At 42.1% G+C, this 23,196-nt stretch overlaps 1 protein-coding gene across 4 annotated transcripts in view; it reads right to left on the reverse strand.

Annotated features, from left to right (window-relative positions):
* Window positions 1–23,196, reverse strand: part of MINK1 (misshapen like kinase 1) — a 675,211-nt gene that overhangs the window by 495,171 nt on the left and 156,844 nt on the right. For all 4 annotated transcript variants that reach the window (XM_053718325.1, XM_053718327.1, XM_053718326.1 and 1 more), the window contains exon 4: window positions 13,349–13,474. In XM_053718325.1, coding sequence (XP_053574300.1) covers window positions 13,349–13,474 — 126 coding nt within the window. The remainder of the gene's footprint in view (window positions 1–13,348; window positions 13,475–23,196) is intronic.

A 23,196-nucleotide genomic window follows, 5' to 3' on the forward strand; every position in this document is an offset into this window, starting at 1 on the left:
TATATTTTCGCTTAATATATAGTTTGTTGGCCGTCAGAAAAATATAGCAGATATTTATTTCAGCATCTTGAGATTTATTATTTACCTGGTTTAAGTGTTTTTAATTCTTTTTGCTCAAGCTATTGTATGCATGTGTGTTCCTAGTTTAAGCAATAAAATATAGAAAGAATGAATGTGATGGAACTTTTTAACAGACATTTCTCTATGTAATCTACCATATTAGATGCAGAGTGTATTATTAATTTGTATTTGTGGAGCTTGTTTCTAAATACTACATTGTATTCTCTTATACAATTAGTTACACTAGTTGTTTAGTTCTGCCTAAACTAAGACTCCACAACAGGCATTGTCTTCTAATAATATTATAAAGAATCTATGTATTCAACATATAAATACAGTTATATTTAGACAATTCCTGTAACTATATAACTCTGTCACCCCCAATCCTCTAACGTTCTACCATATTTAAAAACATTATATGTGAAAAAATGTAACTGATACAATCATGCAGGTTAGCCACAGAATCAATCTAATCTCACTTATGTGGTATAATGACCTTGGAGGGCTATATAGGGGGTAGATAGCAATGCTAAAATGTCAGGGAGGTCCGGTAATGCCTACCAAGTATTGACTTAATGTCTGTCCAGCAAAAACTTATAACATACCACTAGTAGCGGCTGGTGTGCAATATAAACAGGATATATCTATCTCTTCTTAGCAGCCAAACTTTTGTGTATTATTATAGAAGATGTTCTCAGTACCTGTGTCACGGGTAACCAATGATCTATAGTGAGGCTACTTGACACCATTTAGGGTTGGCACAAGGTATATAATAAGTGATGGTTCACTAGACTTAATGTTTGATTGATGTTTACTGTTTATACTCTTCGTCTATGCTTTCATGTCTGGGATTAACACTATTAATCTGAATCTCATAGACTTAGTACCATTACAGTCAATAGGACTTATTCTGATACTCATATTCACACCTGATTGAATATAAAACGAATAGGTCCAGTTTAGAAAAAGGCCAAATAGCGGGAATTACCCCAGCATAAACAGTATGAGTGCAAAGTTAAATTTCCCAGCATGCTATTAAATTGTTCAAATATGCCTCATTGGTATAAACCCCCCCCACCCCCTAATGTAGCACTATGTATTCCCATGTAATCGTATAACTTATTGCGCTAAGAAGCTATACGTAGTTAATAACTAAAGTGTCATGGGACCCTTCCTGCTGCACTTGGTGAAGTTTACTCGCTTATCAGCCATAACAGTACCATACCACCGCACAGAGGAGCATACCTTATAAGGATCTACTAAGATTCCCAATATGGCTACTTTGTTGCTGACTACTGCTTTAGAAAGTCTGATAGACATTATCCTAGTAGCAGGTGGTATCCATAACAACCAGATGCTTTGTTTACTACTTCCTGTTTAGCTGTCACGCCAGATAAATGACCGAGTATGACAATCACACAGGCACACAGGTACTGAGATCATCTTCTATAATAATAAACAAAAGTTTGGCTGCTAAGCGGAGATAGATATATCCTGTTTATACCGCTATTGCACCCCAGTCGCTACTGGCGGTAAGTTGTACATTTTTGCTTGACAAACATTAAGTCAATACTTGGTAGGCATCACCGGACCTCCCTGACATTTTAGCATTGTTATCTACCCCCTATATAGCACTGCAAGGTCATTATACTACATAAGCGAGATTAGATTGATCCTGTGGCTAAACTGTATGATTGAATAAATTAAGAATTTTCACATATGTTTTTAAAATATATAGATATGCACATATGTGTTTTAATTAATGCACAGTTGTTGACTTATTATAAAATTAATTTGGCTGAGGGTCAGGGAGTAATCCCAGATAAAATATTAATGGTAAAATAAACCCTGGTCCTGGGTAACCAATTCCCCCCAACTGGTATTATTTCTTCTCCTCCTGTTTTTAGGACTCCGAAACCGCAAGAAAAAAAAAGTTGTACAAGTCCTAAAGGTGTGTGAAAAAAACAAAAATTATGCTTACCTGATCATTTTCTTTTCTTCAGATGGAAAGAGTCCACAGCTGCATTCATTACTTTTGGGAATTCAGAACCTGGCCACCAAGAGAAGGCAAAGACACACCAGCCAAAGGCTTAAATACCTCTCCCACTTCCCTCATCCCCCAGTCATTCTGCTGAGAGAACAAGGAACAGTAGAATAAATATCAAGGTAAAAAGGTGCCAGAAGAACAAAAATAACAGACGCCCCACAGAAAAAATATGGGCGGGGAGCTGTGGACTTTTCCATCTGAAGAAAAGAAAATTATCAGGTAAGCATAGTTAAAGTTTTTCTTCATAAATGGAAAGAGTCCACAGATGCATTCATTACTTATGGGAAAACAATACCCAAGCTATAGAGGACACTGAATGCAAAAACGGGAGGGTACTAGAGGCGGCCCATTCTGAGGGCACCAGGCCTGAAAACCCCTACCCAACTAAATCCCGCTTCGTCCGAACCGGAGAACAACTTTGAGAAAAAAGAAGGAAAAGGCCCAAGGACACTGACCCGCAGATAGTCCACAAGCCTTGCTAGAGACCGCAGGAACTTGACTCGACTGAGTCAAGAGTCTCCAAGAGACCCCGTCGCCCAGCAGTCGGTCTCCAAACAACACACCCCTTACTAAAGAAAGGGAACAAACTACCGTATTCTTCCACAAAGAAGAAAAAACATGGAGAAAACATGATTTTACTTGTAAAGCGTGGCTAATCCCCCTTAAGGGACTTCAAGGCGCTGCTCATTTTATCAACCTCAAGAGGCGGAAAACCAGTCTCATAGAAACAAGGGGAGGCAATGCCCAAACCCCAGAAAGGCCAGGAGTCTGAAACATAGAGAGAGAATCTTCCCCTAACACAGTGCAACCGCACTCTAGAAAGCAACTGAAGACGAAGGTCCCCAAGTCGTAAAAAGGTAGCTCAGAATACCAAAATATTCAGAAACGAAACCTTGTGCAGCAAGCTCAGATAGGTCTGACGAACAACACCTGAAGCAAAAACACTGCCCGCTGCAGTCACCTAAATATGACCCTGAAACTTAAATACTTGCAGGGCAAGTAGAAAGCAACTGAAGATAAGATCCTTCAGATTGCTAAGTATCCACTAACCAGCGTATAACGTTGCAGGTTATCTAAGAGCCGCCAGTCCTTCCCACAAATCTTGAACGTGGAATGCTCCAAGGACGAAATGGCAGAGCAACAGATCTCAGATCCTGCTCCAACACTGGACCAGCCCAAGCGACAGACATGTCTGATAGACAGGGGGGACAGAAAGACCCCAACCACAAGCCCCCAGGAAATGGAAAGAAAAAGGGGGGACTCACCCACCCCAACAGAGCTCGGGTGCCAACCCAATCCGCTCCTCCAAAATAAGGCACTCCCAAGGAGAACCCCTTAAGACCTGGAACAGAGAAAACATAATTTATGTAAGAACTTACCTGATAAATTCATTTCTTTCATATTAGCAAGAGTCCATGAGCTAGTGACGTATGGGATATACATTCCTACCAGGAGGGGCAAAGTTTCCCAAACCTCAAAATGCCTATAAATACACCCCTCACCACACCCACAAATCAGTTTAACGCATAGCCAAGAAGTGGGGTGATAAGACAAAAGTGTGAAAGCATCAAAAATAAGGAATTGGAATAATTGTGCTTTATACAAAAAAATCATAACCACCACAAAAAGGGTGGGCCTCATGGACTCTTGCTAATATGAAAGAAATGAATTTATCAGGTAAGTTCTTACATAAATTATGTTTTCTTTCATGTAATTAGCAAGAGTCCATGAGCTAGTGACGTATGGGATAATGACTACCCAAGATGTGGATCTTTCCACGCAAGAGTCACTAGAGAGGGAGGGATAAAATAAAGACAGCCAATTCCTGCTGAAAATAATCCACACCCAAAATAAAGTTTAAATGAAAACATAAGAAGAAGATTCAAACTGAAACCGCTGCCTGAAGTACTTTTCTACCAAAAACTGCTTCAGAAGAAGAAAACACATCAAATGGTAGAATTTAGTAAAAGTATGCAAAGAAGACCAAGTTGCTGCTTTGCAAATTTGATCAACCGAAGCTTCATTCCTAAACGCCCAGGAAGTAGAAACTGACCTAGTAGAATAAGCTGTAATCCTCTGAGGCGGAGTTATACCCGACTCAACATAGGCATGATGAATTAAAGATTTCAACCAAGATGCCAAAGAAATGGCAGAAGCTTTCTGGCCTTTTCTAGAACCGGAAAAGACAACAAATAGACTAGAAGTCTTTCGGAAAGTCTTAGTAGCTTCAACATAATATTTCAAAGCTCTAACAACATCCAAAGAATGCAATGATTTCTCCTTAGAATTCTTAGGATTAGGGCAAAATGAAGGAACTACAATTTCTCTACTAATGTTGTTGGAATTCACAACCTTAGGTAAAAATTCAAAAGAAGTTCGCAACACTGCCTTATGCTGATGAAAAATCAGAAAAGGAGACTCACAAGAAAGAGCAGACAATTCAGAGACTCTTCTGGCAGAAGAGATGGCCAAAAGGAACAAAACTTTCCAAGAAAGTAATTTAATGTCCAATGAATGCATAGGTTCAAACGGAGGAGCTTGAAGAGCCCCCAGAACCAAATTCAAACTCCAAGGAGGAGAAATTGACTTAATGACAGGTTTTATACGAACCAAAGCCTGTACAAAACAATGAATATCAGGAAGATTAGCAATCTTTCTGTGAAAAAGAACAGAAAGAGCAGAGATTTGACCTTTCAAGGAACTTGCGGACAAACCTTTATCTAAACCATCCTGAAGAAACTGTAAAATTCTCGGAATTCTAAAAGAATGCCAGGAAAAATGATGAGAAAGACACTAAGAAATATAAGTCTTCCAGACTCTATAATATATCTCTCTAGATACAGATTTACGAGCCTGTAACAAAGTATTAATCACAGAGTCAGAGAAACCTCTTTGACCAAGAATCAAGCGTTCAATCTCCATACCTTTAAATTTAAGGATTTGAGATCCTAATGGAAAAAAGGACCTTGCGACAGAAGGTCTGGTCTTAACGGAAGAGTCCACGGTTGGCAAGAGGCCATCCGGACAAGATCCGCATACCAAAACCTGTGAGGCCATGCTGGAGCTACCAGCAGAACAAACGAGCATTCCTTCAGAATCTTGGAGATTACTCTGGGAAGAAGAACTAGAGGCGGAAAGATATAGGCAGGATGATACTTCCAAGGAAGTGATAATGCATCTACTGCCTCCGCCTGAGGATCCCGGGATCTGGACAGATACCTGGGAAGTTTCTTGTTTAGATGAGAAGCCATCAGATCTATTTCTGGAAGTTCCCACATTTGAACAATCTGAAGAAATACCTCTAGGTGAAGAGACCATTCGCCCGGATGCAACGTTTGGCGACTGAGATAATCCGCTTCCCAATTGTCTATTACTGGAATATGAACCGCAGAGATTAGACAGGAGCTGGATTCCGCCCAAACTAGAATTTGAGATACTTCTTTCATAGCCAGAGGACTGTGAGTCCCTCCTTGATGATTGATGTAAGCCACAGTTGTGACATTGTCTGTCTGAAAACAAATGAACCATTCTCTCTTCAGAAGAGGCCAAGACTGAAGAGCTCTGAAAATTGCACGGAGTTCCAAAATATTGACCATTCTCTCTTCAGAAGAGGCCAAGACTGAAGAGCTCTGAAAATTGCACGGAGTTCCAAAATATTGATCGGTAATCTCACCTCCTGAGATTCCCAAACCCCGTGTGCTGTCAGAGACCCCCACACAGCTCCCCAACCTGTAAGACTCTCATCTGATGAAATTACAGTCCAGGTCGGAAGAACAAAAAGAAGCCCCCTGAACTAAACGATGGTGATCTGTCCACCACGTCAGAGAGTGTCGTACAATCGGTTTTAAAGATATTAATTGAGATATCTTTGTGTAATCCCTGCACCACTGGTTCAGCATACAGAGCTGAAGAGGCCGCATGTGAAAACGAGCAAAGGGGATCGCGTCCGATGCCGCAGTCATAAGACCTAGAATTTCCATGCATAAGGCTACCGAAGGAAAAGATTGTGACTGAAGGTTTCGACAAGCTGATATCAACTTTAGATGTCTCATGTCTATCAAAGATCGAGTCATGGATACTGAATCTATCTGAAAACCTAAAAAGGTTACCTAAGTCTGAGGAATCAATGAACTTTTTGGTAAATTGATCCTCCAACCATGATGTTGAAGAAACAACACAAGTCGATTCGAATGAGATTCTGCTAAATATGAAGACTGAGCAAGTACCAAGATATCGTCCAAATAAGGAATACCACAATACCCTGTTCTCTGATTACAGACAGAAGGGCACCGAGAACCTTCGTAAAAAATTCTTGGAGCTGTAGCTAGGCCAAACGGCAGAGCCACAAACTGGTAATGCTTATCTAGGAAAGAGAATCTCAGAAACTGATAGTGATCTGGATGAATCGGAATATGCAGATATGCATCCTGTAAATCTATAGTAGACATATAATGCCCTTGTTGAACAAAAGGCAGGATAGTCCTTACAGTTACCATTTTGAATGTTGGTATCCTTACATAACAATTCAATATTTTTAGATCCAGAACTGGTCTGAAGGAATTTTCCTTCTTTGGTACAATGAAGAGATTTGAATAAAACCCCAGTCCCTGTTCCCGAACTGGAACTGGCAAAATTACTCCAGTCAACTCTAGATCTGAAACACATTTCAGAAATGCTTGAGCCTTCGCTGGGTTTACTGGGACACGGGAAAGAAAAAAATCTCTTTGCAGGAGGCCTTATCTTGAAGCCAATTCTGTACCCTTCTGAAACAATGTTCTGAATCCAAAGATTGTGAACGGAATTGATCCAAATTTCTTAGAAAAAACGTAATCTGCCCCCTACCAGCTGAGCTGGAATGAAGACCGCACCTTCATGTGGACTTAGGAGCTGGCTTTGATTTTCTAAAAAGGCTTGGATTTATTCCAGACTGGAGATGGTTTCCAAACTGATACCGCTCCTGAGGATGAAGGATCAGGTTTTTGTTCCTTGTTGTAACAAAAGGAATGAAAACGATCATTACCCTGGAAAGAAAGGGAAAGCAGAGTAGACTTAGAAGATATAACAGCATTCCAAGTCTTAAGCCATAAAGCTCTTCTAGCTAAAATAGCTAGAGACATATACCTGACATCAACTCTAATGATATCAAAGATGGCATTACAAATAAAATTATTAGCATGTTGAAGAATAAAAATGCTATGAGAATTATGATCTGTTACTTGTTGCGCTAAAGCTTCTAACCAAAAGATGAAGCTGCAGCAACATCCGCTAAAGATATAGCAGGTCTAAGAAGATTACCTGAACACAAGTAAGCTTTTCTTAGAAAGGATTCAATTTTCCTATCTAAAGGATCCTTAAGGAAGTACCATCTGCCGTAGGAATAGTACGATTAACAAGAGTAGAGACAGCCCCATCAACTTTAGGGATTTTGTCCCAAAACTCTAATCTGTCAGATGGCACAGGATATAATTGCTTAAAACGTTAAGAAGAAGTAAATGAATTACCCAAATTATTCCATTCCCTGGAAATTACTTTAGAAATAGCACTAGGGACAGGAAAAACTTCTGGAATAACTACAGGAGATTTAAAAACCTTATCTAAACGTTTAGATTTAGTATCAAGAGGACCAGAATCCTCAATTTCTAATGCAATTAGGACTTCTTTAAGTAAAGAACGAATAAATTTCATTTTAAATAAATATGAAGATTTATCAGCATCAACCTCTGAGACAGAATCCTCTGAACCAAAAGAACCATTATCAGAATGATGATGTTCATTTAAAAATTCATCTGAAAAATGAGAAGTTTTAAAAGACTTTTTACATTTACTAGAAGGAGGAATAACAGACATAGCCTTCTTAATGGATTTAAAAACAAAATCTCTTATGTTATCAGGAACACTCTGAGTATTAGATGTTGACAGAACAGCAACAGGTAATGTAACAGTACTTAAAGGAAATATTATCTGCATAAACTGTTTGTCATGACAAAACAGTACAAACAACAGCTGGAGGAACAGATACCATAAGTTTACAGTAGATACACTTAGCTTTGGTAGCTCCAGCCCCAGGCAGGGATATGCCAGAAGTATCTTCTGACTCAGCTTCAACGTGGGACATCTTGCAATATGTAATAGAAAAAACAACATATAAAGCAAAATTGATCAAATTCCTTAAATGACAGTTTCAGGAATGGGAAACAAATGCCAGTGAATAAGCTTCTAGCAACCAGAAGCAAAAAATCAATGAGACTTAAATAATGTGGAGACAAAAGTGACGCCCATATTTTTTCGCGCCAAAAAAGACGCCCATATTTTTTCGCGCCAAAAAAGACGCCCACATTATTTGGCGCCTAAATGCTTTTGGCGCCAAAAATGACGCCACATCCGGAACGCCGACACTTTTGGCGCAAAAGAACGTCAAAAAATGACGCAAACAGAAAATAATTTTTGCGCCAAAAAAGTCCGCGCCAAGAATGACGCAATAAAATGAAGCATTTTCAGCCCCCGCGAGCCTAACAGCCCACAGGGAAAGTCAAATTTTTAAAGTAAGAAAAAAATGAATTATTCATATGCATTATCCCAAATATGAAACTGACTGTCTGAAATAAGGAATGTTGAACATCCTGAGTCAAGGCAAATAAATGTTTGAATACATATATTTAGAACTTTATATAAAAAGTGCCCAACCATAGCTTAGAGTGTCACAGAAAATAAGACTTACTTACCCCAGGACACTCATCTACATGTAGTAGAAAGCCAAACCAGTACTGAAACGAGAATCAGTAGAGGAAATGGTATATATAAGAGTATATCGTCGATCTGAAAAGGGAGGTAAGAGATGAATCTCTACGACCGATAACAGAGAACCTATGAAATAGACCCCGTAGAAGGAGATCACTGCATTCAAATAGGCAATACTCTCCTCACATCCCTCTGACATTCACTGCACGCTGAGAGGAAAACCGGGCTCCAACCTGCTGCGGAGCGCATATCAACGTAGAATCTAGCACAAACTTACTTCACCACCTCCATAGGAGGCAAAGTTTGTAAAACTGATTTGTGGGTGTGGTGAGGGGTGTATTTATAGGCATTTTGAGGTTTGGGAATCTTTGCCCCTCCTGGTAGGAATGTATATCCCATATGTCACTAGCTCATGGACTCTTGCTAATTACATGAAAGAAAAGTGCAATAGATCAAGAGGAAGACCTGTCACAACTCTCTTAAACAGTCTCTACATAGTGAGATCAATTTCCAACAGGTGGAAAAGAGCCCACAGAGCAGCAGGTGCTGCCCCTTACAAAAATAAGCCACCTGATTCAACCTCCTACACACAGGGCAGGACAATGACCCTCCAGAGAGAGGAAACCCCAGCTCATAAGAAAGACAAACTATCCCCTCGAAAGGGAAGGGCACAGATAAGAACAGCGTACATGTCCACAAGACATGAAGCCATGGTATGATCAAAACACGGATTGAATGAAAAAATCATCCAGAACCCACTGTTGACCAAACAGAGAAAAAACTCCCCATGAAGAGGAGCACACTCCGTCCGAAGGACAAGTCAGGCCTCAAAGTCTATAACCAGTAACCGAAGGTGAATGTGAACTCTGGCCTTCCTGCTTGCAAGCCCAATGAGCTAGCCCCTATGTCGCAACATAGGGTCCCTGAAAAAAACTGGGTCGTCCCGAACCAGTCCACAGGATCATAAGTCTCCAGACATCCAAGAAGGATCCAAGACAAGAACCCTGGACCCAGAATAGTCCTAGAACGAACGACACCCCCAGGGAACACAAGATACCCCGTCTGAAGCAATCAGACTCACAGGGGATGAGAACCGGGGAATGGGTACAGGACTCACTCGTAAATCCCAGCCCAAAGGGAAGAGAACACCCTTGGCCGGAGGTCAACACCCACCCAACAAGGTGCTAGGCCGTGACAAAGTCACACAATTTCTCGGGAGCCCAAAGGCCCCAAGGGCAGCAAAAAGGGAAATGAGAACGAGAACAGAATCAACTGAGAGCAGAAAAGAAAGGCTAGTCTCCATAATCCATTCAGATTAACGTTCCAGAGGACCATACCCAAGAGAAAAGAATGCAAAGCATCCCAAACCCAGGCAAAAAAACATCTCCTAAGCAAAAAGCTTTGAAAAAGAGACAACACCTCCTATTGCCCCTAATATGGAGACGACTAACTCCCGAAGGAAGACAGAGCCTCACGGCCTTCACTTCCTAATTAAGCGGCCAAACGGACGAAGTCCAGAAAGTCTCGACCCAAAAGGAAGAGATCCTCTAAAAGGAACAAGTCCTAAAAGGACACTTCCAAAGAGACCATGAAAGGCAAAACCGTAAGAACGGCGGTATGAAGGATCTAAATCCTCCAAGTCTACAACCCACAACTCGAAGGAACACTCTAGTTCCCGGAAAAATCGGAACACACAGAGCATGTCGCTGCGGATCTCAACGGAGTCCCAGCCCACTAGATTAAAAGGCGAATGAGGACTGAACCAATCCCCCATGCCCCTAAGCAACCACGGACCATCAAGTTCTCTCAGGATGCTAGTTGAAGCTTGTAAAACAACAAGTAAACAACACAAATCATATTGTGATCATTAGGCGCCCTCACCGGACATAAAAAGGCGCCACGTGTCTAAACTACGCCTCAAGACAGAAGGATCTGACCCCAGTCAGGACCAGCCTGAAACCAAGGGCCTCAGCACTGTCAAGGCCACATAGAGTCTCCCCCGAGATGGAGGGATAAAGAACAGTAACACAGAACATAAGACAAGTACGTCCTCAAAGTAAACAGTGCAACCACAAAATCGCGAGTATCAATTCCAGAGAAGAAAGTTCCTGAAGGAAACATCACACCACAACATGAGCTTTAGACCAAATAGAAATCATCCTTACCGGATTAAATTAAAAGATAAGGCAACCCCTAGGTTAACGCCCATAAAGAACAGACAGACCCGCAGGACCAGCCCAACAGGGGTACCGAGACATCTAAGCTCAGAACTGGAAAAGGATTCACAGATAACAAAGACTAGAAAAAGATTACTTAATCCCCTTATGTCTATGCAAGCAAGCCAGTCGAAGATAAAGACTGAGAATCCCCAGACCAATTTAGAGTGGGATCCTCCAGCAACGCCAAAACATGCCTCAGTAGAACACGAAGGTGCGCCAGTCTATAACAAAAGGTGCAACATACCTCCGTCGGGACAAAAGAAAACACCGGCCCCGAAGGTTGACCCCCTGAGGCCTCAGGGGCAGTCATTCCCCCGGAGAGCTGAACTGGACCAGGCGATCTCACGCCTGAAGAGCCCCGGTTAATGGAACACTGACAATATCGTAAGCACACTCCCGGGAGGTGCCAATGCGCCAGCGCCAAAGATATGGCAATGCGGAATCGTGTTGTAACCTTCGGTGGGAACAGGCCACACTCCATAGAAGGATAAGTAGCGTTTGGGTTACCTGCATGCGTAGTAAGAGTTGGTGGTAGGGAACTCGCCTCGTGGGAAATAAAATCCCCAGAGGCAGATGGCTCAGTGGGCACCCGATTCCCCGATCCCGAGGAACAGAGCACTCTAAAACAGAATTCGGAACATAACTGATTGGCATGTATCACACGAGCCAATTAATATTCTTCGCAAGAAGTAGAGTCTGAATCAGAGACATCTGTCTCCAAAAAAAAATTAGAATCCTCCATAACTGGGATATTTAATAAAAAACGGACCAATAAGAAAAATCTAAAACGGCACCTTACACCCCCAATGGCTGGGGCACTCACCACCTCCAGGGAACCAAACACCAGCGGACCAGGATTTCTCCGTCGGCACATGGTCAGGAATGCAGAAATGGAGAGGCAAAATGTGGCCACGCCCGGTCACAAGGAAACCGTGCAGTCCATGCAAAAGCATGCTACACCGTAAAGGCCGCGTCACTAGATATAGGCCATTATGTTCCAAAATAGCCATGAGCCGAAGCAACACTACACAGTAGCAGACAGAATAACATAACAACCATGATTATAAACCCCCCTGTTCAATAACCCCCTCGATTCCGAGATAAAAAAAGAAGCCTCACTGAGACCGTATGTTAAAGTTATCCCCGAAAGGTTGTAGCCCTTCTCGGATAAACAGTTGTAAATACAATACATCTATGATGAAAGCAAAATGAAACAATCTTACAGGAATATACGCCGTGGAACAGGAACACGGCCCTTCACGTGTGACAGATGGTAGCATCGCTTCTGCCATGGACTTGAGAGAAAAAAAGCAGTCAGCGAAACTCGTCAACGCTGATTGTTTGTGGAGCTGTTAATATGAGTTGGGATGGTTTCGCAGAAACACTCTCCCTGCATCTCCGGATTCTAACTTTCACCCATACTCTCACTGAAAGGCTGACAGGACTACTTAAAACTCTAGTCTGCTGCTAAAGAGTACTACCCTCCTTAAAGGGACACTGAACCCAAATTTTTTCTTTCATGATTCAGATAGAGCATGCAATTTTAAGCAACTTTCTAATTTACTCCTATTATCAAATTTTCTTCCTTCTCTTGGTATCTTTATTTGAAATGCAAGAATGTAAGTTTAGATGATGGCCCATTTTTGGTGAATAACCTGGGTTATTCTTGCTGATTGGTGGATAACTTCATCCACCAATAAAAAAGTGCTGTCCAGAGTCTTAACCAAAAAAAAGCTTAGATGCCTTCTTTTTCAAATAAAGATAGCAAGTGAACGAAGAACAATTGATAATAGGAGTAAATTAGAAAGTTGCTTAAAATTGCATGCTCTATCTGAATCATGAAAGAAAAAAAATGGGTTCAGTGTCCCTTTAAGAGACTATAGAAAACTTCTGACACTTCTCTGCCAACCTCCTGGGACGAAAGGCAAAGAATGACTGGGGGATGAAGGAAGTGGAAGAGGTATTTAAGCCTTTGACTGGGGTGTCTTTGCCTCCTCCTGGTGGCCAGGTTCTGAATTCCCAAAAGTAATGAATGCAGCTGTGGACTCTTTCCATTTATGAAGAAAAAAGTGTCATTCCAGGATGATACCATATGATCAAGTCACTACAATGCAATAGTGGCTCCTTTATAAAGTATAGGATGTTGCTACCTACCATCTAACTGGCTTGGCCAGCCATAAATAGCACTCCAGGTGTGATCCCTGATAATATTCTGCAACCTCCTTGCATATAGCTTATGCTACCAGTAGTGTTGGTCACGCTCTCAGCAGCAGACTTTACGTACCCATAGCTGATCATCATTGCCTGGAGGGCTTTTCTTGATAAAGGCTCCATAGTATGTTGCAATATTTCGATGATGAGAATATTTCTTCAGCATGTTGATCTCTTGCTTTATCTCCTCCTCTTCATCCTAGAAAACAGAAAGGACAAGAGCTTTAATACTGTGAACCACCATTGTATTGATTTCAATACCTACTTATCCTAAATTTATTATATAAATCCCAGACCCTAAACAGAGTATGGGGGGGGGGGGGGAGAAACAATAACTTTCTTTATAGAACATTATTCAGGGTACAGTTTTCTACCTTAAACCATACAAATTAAATGTTCCAATAAAAGGTTATTCTCACCTCACAACTAGAAATGATCACCTAAATGCAAGCAAATACTATATCTTGGCCCAATATCCCTGGGTAATACTTACCAGTGAGATCCCCTCCACAAAGGGTGTGGACAAAACTGCCCACTCCCATAGTAACCTGCATAAAAGGTTACTTTGGAACACCACCTCTCCTTCCCCATAGAAATGTCGAGCCAAACTAGGTGGACCAGGCAGAAGGGAGAGAGCATCTTAAAGAGACAGTCAACACCAGAATTGTTGTTGTTTAAAGAGATAGATAATCTCTTTATTACCCATTCCCCAGTTTTGTACAACAAACAGTTATAATAATACACTTTCACCTCTGTAATTACCTTGTATCTAAGCCTCTGCAAACTGCCCCCTTATTTCAGTTCTTTTAACAGACTTAAATTTTAGCCAATCAGTGCTCACTCCTAGGAGCATCACATGCGTAAGCTCAATGTTATCTATATGAAACACATGAAGTAACGCCCTCTAGTGGTGAAAAACTGTTAAAATGCTTTCCGATTAGAGGCGGCCTTCAAGGTCTAAGAAATTAGCATAAGAAACTCCAAGGTTTAGCTTTCAACTAAGAATACCAAGAGAACAAAGCAAAATTGGTGATAAAAGCAAATTGGAAAGTTGTTTAAAATTACATGCCCTATTTAAATCATGAAAGTTTTTTTTTGTATCGCCCAGGAATATGGGCCAAGAAATAGAAATTGCTTGCATTTTGGGGAGAATTTCTAATTATCTTGGCCCTCCCTGGTATTACTTATACTTACCAGTTAAAGGATATGCAAGAATTATAAAAGCAAAATGGGTGGGCAAAAAAAAAAAAAAGACCATAAAAGACAAGGACACTGCAAAAAAAAAAAAAAAAAAACTTTAAAAAAATATATGGAGTCAAAACAGAGAACAAAATCCTCAGTTTTGTGTGTATACACACACACTTTATGTGCTAAAAGAAACTAAGAAGTCATCTAATATTTTCTAGAATGCATATTATCCTATCTTTAAACAATAGTAAAGAGTTCACAACCTTTAGTACAGAGTTATACATATCAGACTGATCCTTGAGCTCTTCTGTAAATTAACTTACCACTTCAATTTAAAACCACCCTAGCTTAAAGGGCCATGATACCCAAATGTTGAAACACTTGAAAGTGATGCAGCATAGCTGTAAAAAGCGGACTAGAAAATATCACCTCAACATCTCTATGTAAAAAAGAAAAATATTTTACCTCAAAAGTTTCTCAGCAGCCACATCCCATTGTAAAGGACTTTAAGCAGCAAATCAGTATGTCTGTCCCGTGACAGGCAAGGGAGTGAGCATCGTGCACACTTGTGTTATTTCCCTATTCAGTTTAAGGAAGTTTACTATGAAATCTCATGAGATAACAGTAAAAGAGTTCATGACCTTAACATTGTTGATGCCGATTGGCTGCAGTTCATTTCTTCATATATTTTTTTTACCTGCAGCTCGGCAGCAGCTGAAGTATAACTTTTTACACAGGACTTACTCTGCTGAGCTGAGGAGATTGTGAAGTAAATATCTTCCTTTTATAGAGATGCTCAGGTGATATTTTCCTCTCTGCTTTTAACAGTTATACTGCATCAGTTTCAAGTGATTTAGCATATGAATATTATGCCCCTTTAATACTTCAGTTTTGGTAACGCTGAGCTTTCTGAGGTAACTTCAGATCATGACTTTTTTCGGTATTACTTTTTATCTTAAAAAAAAAATGGCACACATAGATTTTATAATAGCCTTTATGAATTTGAAAAATCTTACTTTTAAATTTAAGATTTACAATTTATTACAGTTTTTTTCATTTGCTTCATTCTTTTTGTATACTTTGTAAACCTATACAGGCTCAGAAGCAGCAGTACTTGCTACTAATTGGTAGCTGCACATTAATGCCTTTTGTTATTTGCTCAGCTGATGTGCACTGCTGCATCTTCAACAAAGGATGCCAACAGATCAAAGCAATATTGATAATAGAAGTACATTGCAAAGTTCTTTAAAAATTATGCTCTATCTGAATCATAAAAGAAAACATTTGGGTTTCATGTGCCTTTAATAATGAAACTTAAAATCATATTAAAAAACAGAATTTATGCTTACCTGATAAATTACTTTCTCCAACGGTGTGTCCGGTCCACGGCGTCATCCTTACTTGTGGGATATCTCTTACCCAACAGGAAATGGCAAAGAGTCCCAGCAAAGCTGGCCATATAGTCCCTCCTAGGCTCCGCCCACCCCAGTCATTCGACCGACGGACAGGAGGAAATATATATAGGAGAAACCATATGGTACCGTGGTGACTGTAGTTAGAGAAAATAATTCATCAGACCTGATTAAAAAACCAGGGCGGGCCGTGGACCGGACACACCGTTGGAGAAAGTAATTTATCAGGTAAGCATAAATTCTGTTTTCTCCAACATTGGTGTGTCCGGTCCACGGCGTCATCCTTACTTGTGGGAACCAATACCAAAGCTTTAGGACACGGATGAAGGGAGGGAGCAAATCAGGTTACCTAAACGGAAGGCACCACAGCTTGCAAAACCTTTCTCCCAAAAATAGCCTCCGAAGAAGCAAAAGTATCAAATTTGTAAAATTTGGCAAAAGTGTGCAGTGAAGACCAAGTCGCTGCCTTACATATCTGGTCAACAGAAGCCTCGTTCTTGAAGGCCCATGTGGAAGCCACAGCCCTAGTGGAGTGAGCTGTGATTCTTTCAGGAGGCTGCCGTCCGGCAGTCTCATAAGCCAATCGGATGATGCTTTTAAGCCAAAAGGAAAGAGAGGTAGAAGTCGCTTTTTGACCTCTCCTTTTACCAGAATAAACAACAAACAAGGAAGATGTTTGTCTGAAATCTTTTGTAGCCTCTAAATAGAATTTTAGAGCACAGACTACGTCCAAATTGTGTAACAAACGTTCCTTCTTTGAAACTGGATTCGGACATAAAGAAGGTACAGTTATCTCCTGGTTAATATTTTTGTTAGAAACAACCTTAGGAAGAAAACCAGGCTTAGTACGCAAAACCACCTTATCTGCATGGAACACCAGATAGGGCGGAGAACACTGCAGAGCAGATAACTCTGAAACTCTTCTAGCAGAAGAAATTGCAACTAAAAACAAAACTTTCCAAGATAGTAACTTAATATCTATGGAATGTAAAGGTTCAAACGGAACCCCTTGAAGAACTGAAAGAACTAGATTTAGACTCCAGGGAGGAGTCAAAGGTCTGTAAACAGGCTTGATCCTAACCAGAGCCTGAACAAATGCTTGAACAGCTGCCAGTCTTTTGTGTAGTAAGACAGATAAAGCAGAGATCTGTCCCTTTAGAGAACTTGCAGATAATCCTTTCTCCAAACCTTCTTGTAGAAAGGAGAGAATCTTAGGAATTTTTATCTTATTCCATGGGAATCCTTTGGATTCACACCAACAGATATATCTTTTCCATATTTTATGGTAAATCTTTCTAGTTACCGGTTTTCTGGCCTGAACCAGAGTATCTATCACAGAATCTGAAAACTCACGCTTCGATAGAATCAAGCGTTCAATCTCCAAGCCGTCAGCTGGAGGGAAACCAGATTTGGATGTTCGAATGGACCCTGAACAAGAACGTCCTGTCTCAAAGGTAGCTTCCATGGTGGAACCGATGACATATTCACCAGGCCTGCATACCAAGTCCTGCGTGGCCACGCAGGAGCTATCAAGATCACCAAGGCCCTCTCCTGATTGATCCTGGCTACCAGCCTGCGAATGAGAGGAAACGGTGGAAATACATAAGCTAGGTTGAAGGTCCAAGGTGCTACTAGTGCATCTACTAGAGTCCCCTTGGGATCCCTGGATCTGGACCCGTAGCAAGGAACCTTGAAGTTCTGACGAGACGCCATCAGATCCATGTCTGGAATGCCCCATAATTGAGTTATTTGGGCAAAGATCTCCGGATGGAGTTCCCACTCCCCCGGATGGAATGTCTGATGACTCAGAAAATCCGCCTCCCAGTTTTCCACACCTGGGATGTGGATCGCAGACAGGTGGCAGGAGTGATCCTCCACCCATTGAATTATTTTGGTCACTTCTTTCATCGCCAGGGAACTCCTTGTTCCCCCCTGATGATTAATATACGCAACGGTTGTCATGTTGTCTGATTGGAACCTTATGAATCTGGCCTTTGCTAGTTGAGGCCAAGCCCTGAGAGCATTGAATATCGCTCTCAGTTCCAGAATGTTTATCGGGAGAAGAGACTCTTCCCGAGACCATAGACCCTGAGCTTTCAGGGATTCCCAGACCGCGCCCCAGCCCACTAGACTGGCGTCGGTCGTGACAATGACCCACTCTGGTCTGCGGAAGCTCATTCCCTGGGACAGATGGTCCAGGGTCAGCCACCAACGGAGTGAATCTCTGGTCTTCTGATCTACTTGAATCATTGGAGACAAGTCTGTATAGTCCCCATTCCACTGTTTGAGCATGCACAGTTGTAATGGTCTTAGATGAATTCGTGCAAAAGGAACTATGTCCATTGCTGCAACCATCAACCCTACTACTTCCATGCACTGTGCTATGGAAGGACGAGGAACAGAATGAAGAACTTGACAAGTGCTTAGAAGTTTTGACTTTCTGACCTCTGTCAGAAAAATCCTCATTTCTAAGGAATCTATTATTGTTCCCAAGAAGGGAACTCTTGTCGACGGAGACAGAGAACTTTTTTTCTATGTTCACCTTCCATCCGTGTGATCTGAGAAAGGCCAGAACGATGTCTGTATGAGCCTTTGCTTTTGACAGGGACGACGCTTGTATTAGAATGTCGTCCAAGTAAGGTACTACTGCAATGCCCCTCGGTCTTAGAACCGCTAGAAGGGACCCTAGTACCTTTGTGAAAATCCTTGGAGCAGTGGCTAACCCGAATGGGAGGGCCACAAACTGGTAATGCTTGTCCAGAAAAGCGAACCTTAGGAACTGATGATGTTCTTTGTGGATAGGAATATGTAGGTACGCATCCTTTAGATCCACGGTAGTCATAAATTGACTTTCCTGGATAGTGGGTAGAATCGTTCGAATGGTTTCCATCTTGAACGATGGTACCCTGAGAAATTTGTTTAGGATCTTCAAATCCAAAATTGGTCTGAAAGTTCCCTCTTTTTTTGGGAACTACGAACAGATTGGAATAAAATCCCATTCCTTGTTCCTTTATTGGAACTGGGTGTATCACTCCCATCTTTAACAGGTCTTCTACACAATGTAAGAACGCCTGTCTCTTTATTTGGTTTGAGGATAAGTGAGACATGTGGAACCTTCCCCTTGGGGGTAGTTCCCTGAATTCCAGGAGATAACCCTGAGAAACTATTTCTAGCGCCCAGGGATCCTGAACATCTCTTGCCCAAGCCTGAGCAAAGAGAGAGAGTCTGCCCCCCACTAGATCCGGTCCCGGATCGGGGGCTACTCCTTCATGCTTTTATCATATATCCTCATTTCTATTTGATTATTACATTATCTGAGCTACCTGTTGATCCTGTATCCTGTCTGCTGGGGATTATCCTGCTGCATATCTGACACAGCCAGCTGGTTTGCTGTGAAAGCCAGCCTGCCCCTATTGGCACATTTGAGTGTCTCTACAGAATGTGAGTACCCTGCACTGGTTGTTAACTGACTATTGGGTCCTTACAGATTCACACAGTTTGTGCGCCCTTTTGTGTTTTCTCTGCACTTAGCTCCTGAGCCTTATACTGCTGGACTGACCATCTGATTTCTACCACACGATCCCCTGGAGTGCCTTGTACAGCCAGCTGGTGTGCTGTGAATACCAGCCTGCCTCTACAGGCACATTTGAGTGCCTTCCTATATTGTGAGTACCCTGCACTTGTCCTTTTTTTGATGCTGGTGGTTACGGATTCACACATACGGCGCCTCTTTCCTTGTTTTTTATCCTAGATTTGCTGACCTGTGGAGGGTGAAGATAGAGTGCGGCCTCAAGCTTTTTAGAACACATACAACAGGAATATATTGGACTGTTTTCCATCTGGGTGTGACTCATCCACGGTTTGGGACTTTGATATATTTGCCTTATCAATGGTTTAATACATCAATTGCTGATTATTATAGGCAATTATAAAAAACAGAATTTATGCTTACCTGATAAATTACTTTCTCCAACGGTGTGTCCGGTCCACGGCGTCATCCTTACTTGTGGGATATTCTCTTCCCCAACAGGAAATGGCAAAGAGCCCAGCAAAGCTGGTCACATGATCCCCCTAGGCTCCGCCTTCCCCAGTCATTCGACCGACGTAAAGGAGGAATATGCATAGGAGAAATCATATGATACCGTGGTGACTGTAGTTAGAGAAAATAAATCATCAGACCTGATTAAAAACCAGGGCGGGCCGTGGACCGGACACACCGTTGGAGAAAGTAATTTATCAGGTAAGCATAAATTCTGTTTTCTCCAACATAGGTGTGTCCGGTCCACGGCGTCATCCTTACTTGTGGGAACCAATACCAAAGCTTTAGGACACGGATGATGGGAGGGAACAAATCAGGTCGCCTAGATGGAAGGCACCACGGCTTGCAAAACCTTTCTCCCAAAAATAGCCTCAGATGAAGCAAAAGTATCAAATTTGTAGAATTTGGTAAAAGTGTGCAGTGAAGACCAAGTCACTGCCTTACATATCTGATCAACAGAAGCCTCGTTCTTGAAGGCCCAAGTGGAAGCCACAGCCCTAGTGGAGTGAGCTGTGATTCTTTCAGGAGGCTGCCGTCCGGCAGTCTCATAAGCCAATCGGATAATGCTTTTAAGCCAGAAAGAGAGAGAGGTAGAAGTTGCTTTTTGACCTCTCCTTTTACCAGAATAAACAACAAACAAAGAAGATGTTTGTCTGAAATCCTTAGTAGCTGCTAAGTAAAATTTGAGAGCACGAACTACATCCAAGCTGTGCAACAAACGTTCCTTCTTTGAAACTGGATTAGGACACAAAGAAGGCACGACAATCTCCTGGTTAATATTTTTGTTAGAAACAACTTTCGGAAGGAAACCAGGTTTAGTACGCAAAACCACCTTATCTGCATGGAACACCAGATATGGAGGAGAACACTGCAGAGCAGATAACTCTGAAACTCTTCTTGCAGAAGAAATTGCAACCAAAAACAAAACTTTCCAAGATAATAACTTTATATCAACGGAATGTAGGGGTTCAAACGGAATCCCCTGAAGAACTGAAAGAACTAGATTTAGACTCCAGGGAGGAGTCAAATTTTTGTAAACAGGCTTGATTCTAACCAGAGCCTGAACAAAAGCTTGAACGTCTGGCACAGCCGCCAGCTTTTTGTGAAGTAAAACAGATAAAGCAGAAATCTGTCCCTTCAAAGAACTTGCAGATAATCCTTTCTCCAAACCTTCTTGAAGAAAGGATAGAATCCTAGGAATTTTTATCTTGTTCCATGGGAATCCTTTAGATTCACACCAACAGATATATCTTTTCCATATTTTATGGTAGATTTTTCTAGTTACAGGCTTTCTAGCCTGAACCAGAGTATCAATGACAGAATCTGAGAACCCTCGCTTTGATAAAATCAAGCGTTCAATCTCCAAGCAGTCAGTTGGAGTGAGGCCAGATTCGGATGTTCGAACGGACCTTGAACAAGAAGGTCCTGTCTCAGAGGTAGCTTCCATGGTGGAGCCGATGACATATTCAACAGGTCTGCATACCAAGTCCTGCGTGGCCACGCAGGAGCTATCAAGATCACCGATACCCTCTCCTGTTTGATCCTGGCTACCAGCCTGGGAATGAGAGGAAACGGTGGGAACACATAAGCTAGGTTGAAGGTCCAAGGTGCTACTAGTGCATCCACTAGAGCCGCCTTGGGATCCCTGGATCTGGACCCGTAGGAAGGAACCTTGAAGTTCTGGCGAGACGCCATCAGATCCATGTCTGGGATGCCCCATAATTGAGTTATGTGGGCAAAGATTTCCGGATGGAGTTCCCACTCCCCCGGATGAAATGTCTGACGACTCAGAAAATCCGCTTCCCAATTGTCCACTCCTGGGATGTGGATTGCAGACAAGTGGCAGGAGTGAGTCTCCGCCCATTGAATTATTTTGGTCACTTCTTCCATCGCCAGGGAACTCCTTGTTCCCCCCTGATGGTTGATATACGCAACCGTCGTCATGTTGTCTGATTGAAACCTTATGAATTTGGCCTTTGCTAGCTGAGGCCAAGCCTTGAGAGCATTGAATATCGCTCTTAGTTCCAGAATGTTTATCGGTAGCAGAGATTCTTCCCGAGACCAAAGACCCTGAGCTTTCAGGGGTTCCCAGACCGCGCCCCAGCCCACCAGACTGGCGTCGGTCGTGACAATGACCCACTCTGGTCTGCGGAAGCTCATCCCTTGTGACAGGTTGTCCAGGGTCAGCCACTAACGGAGTGAATCTCTGGTCCTCTGATCTACTTGTATCGTTGGAGACAAGTCTGTATAATCCCCTTCCACTGTCTGAGCATGCACAGTTGTAATGGTCTTAGATGAATTCGCGCAAAAGGAACTATGTCCATTGCCGCCACCATCAAACCTATTACTTCCATGCACTGCGCTATGGAAGGAAGAAGAACAGAATGAAGTACTTGACAAGAGTTTAGAAGTTTTGATTTTCTGGCTTCTGTCAGAAAAATCCTTATTTCTAAGGAGTCTATTATTGTTCCCAGGAAGGGGACTCTTGTTGACGGAGATAGAGAACTTTTCTCTACGTTCACTTTCCACCCGTGAGATCTGAGAAAGGCTAGGACAATGTCCGTATGAGCCTTTGCTTGTGACAGGGACGACGCTTGAATCAGAATGTCGTCCAAGTAAGGTACTACTGCAATGCCCCTCGGTCTTAGCACCGCTAGAAGGGACCCTAGTACCTTTGTGAAAATTCTTGGGGCAGTGGCTAATCCGAATGGAAGTGCCACAAACTGGTAATGTTTGTCCAGAAAGGCGAACCTTAGGAACTGATGATGTTCCTTGTGGATAGGAATATGTAGATACGCATCCTTTAAATCCACCGTGGTCATGAATTGACCTTCCTGGATGGTAGGAAGAATTGTTCGAATGGTTTCCATTTTGAACGATGGAACCCTGAGAAATTTGTTTAGGATCTTGAGATCCAAGATTGGTCTGAATGTTCCCTCTTTTTTGGGAACTATGAACAGATTGGAGTAGAATCCCATCCCTTGTTCCTTTAATGGAACGGGATGAATCACTCCCATTTTTAACAGGTCTTCTACACAATGTAAGAATGCCTGTTTTTTTATGTGGTCTGAAGACAATTGAGACCTGTGGAACCTTCCCCTTGGGGGTAGCTCCTTGAATTCCAGAAGATAACCTTGGGAGACTATTTCTAGGGCCCAAGGATCCAGAACATCTCTTGCCCATGCCTGAGCGAAGAGAGAAAGTCTGCCCCCCACCAGATCCGGTCCCGGATCGGGGGCCAACATCTCATGCTGTCTTTGTAGCAGTAGCAGGCTTCTTGGC

Source organism: Bombina bombina, chromosome 6 (genome assembly GCF_027579735.1).
Source record: "Bombina bombina isolate aBomBom1 chromosome 6, aBomBom1.pri, whole genome shotgun sequence".
In the NCBI taxonomy this organism is placed as follows: Eukaryota; Metazoa; Chordata; class Amphibia; order Anura; family Bombinatoridae; genus Bombina; species Bombina bombina.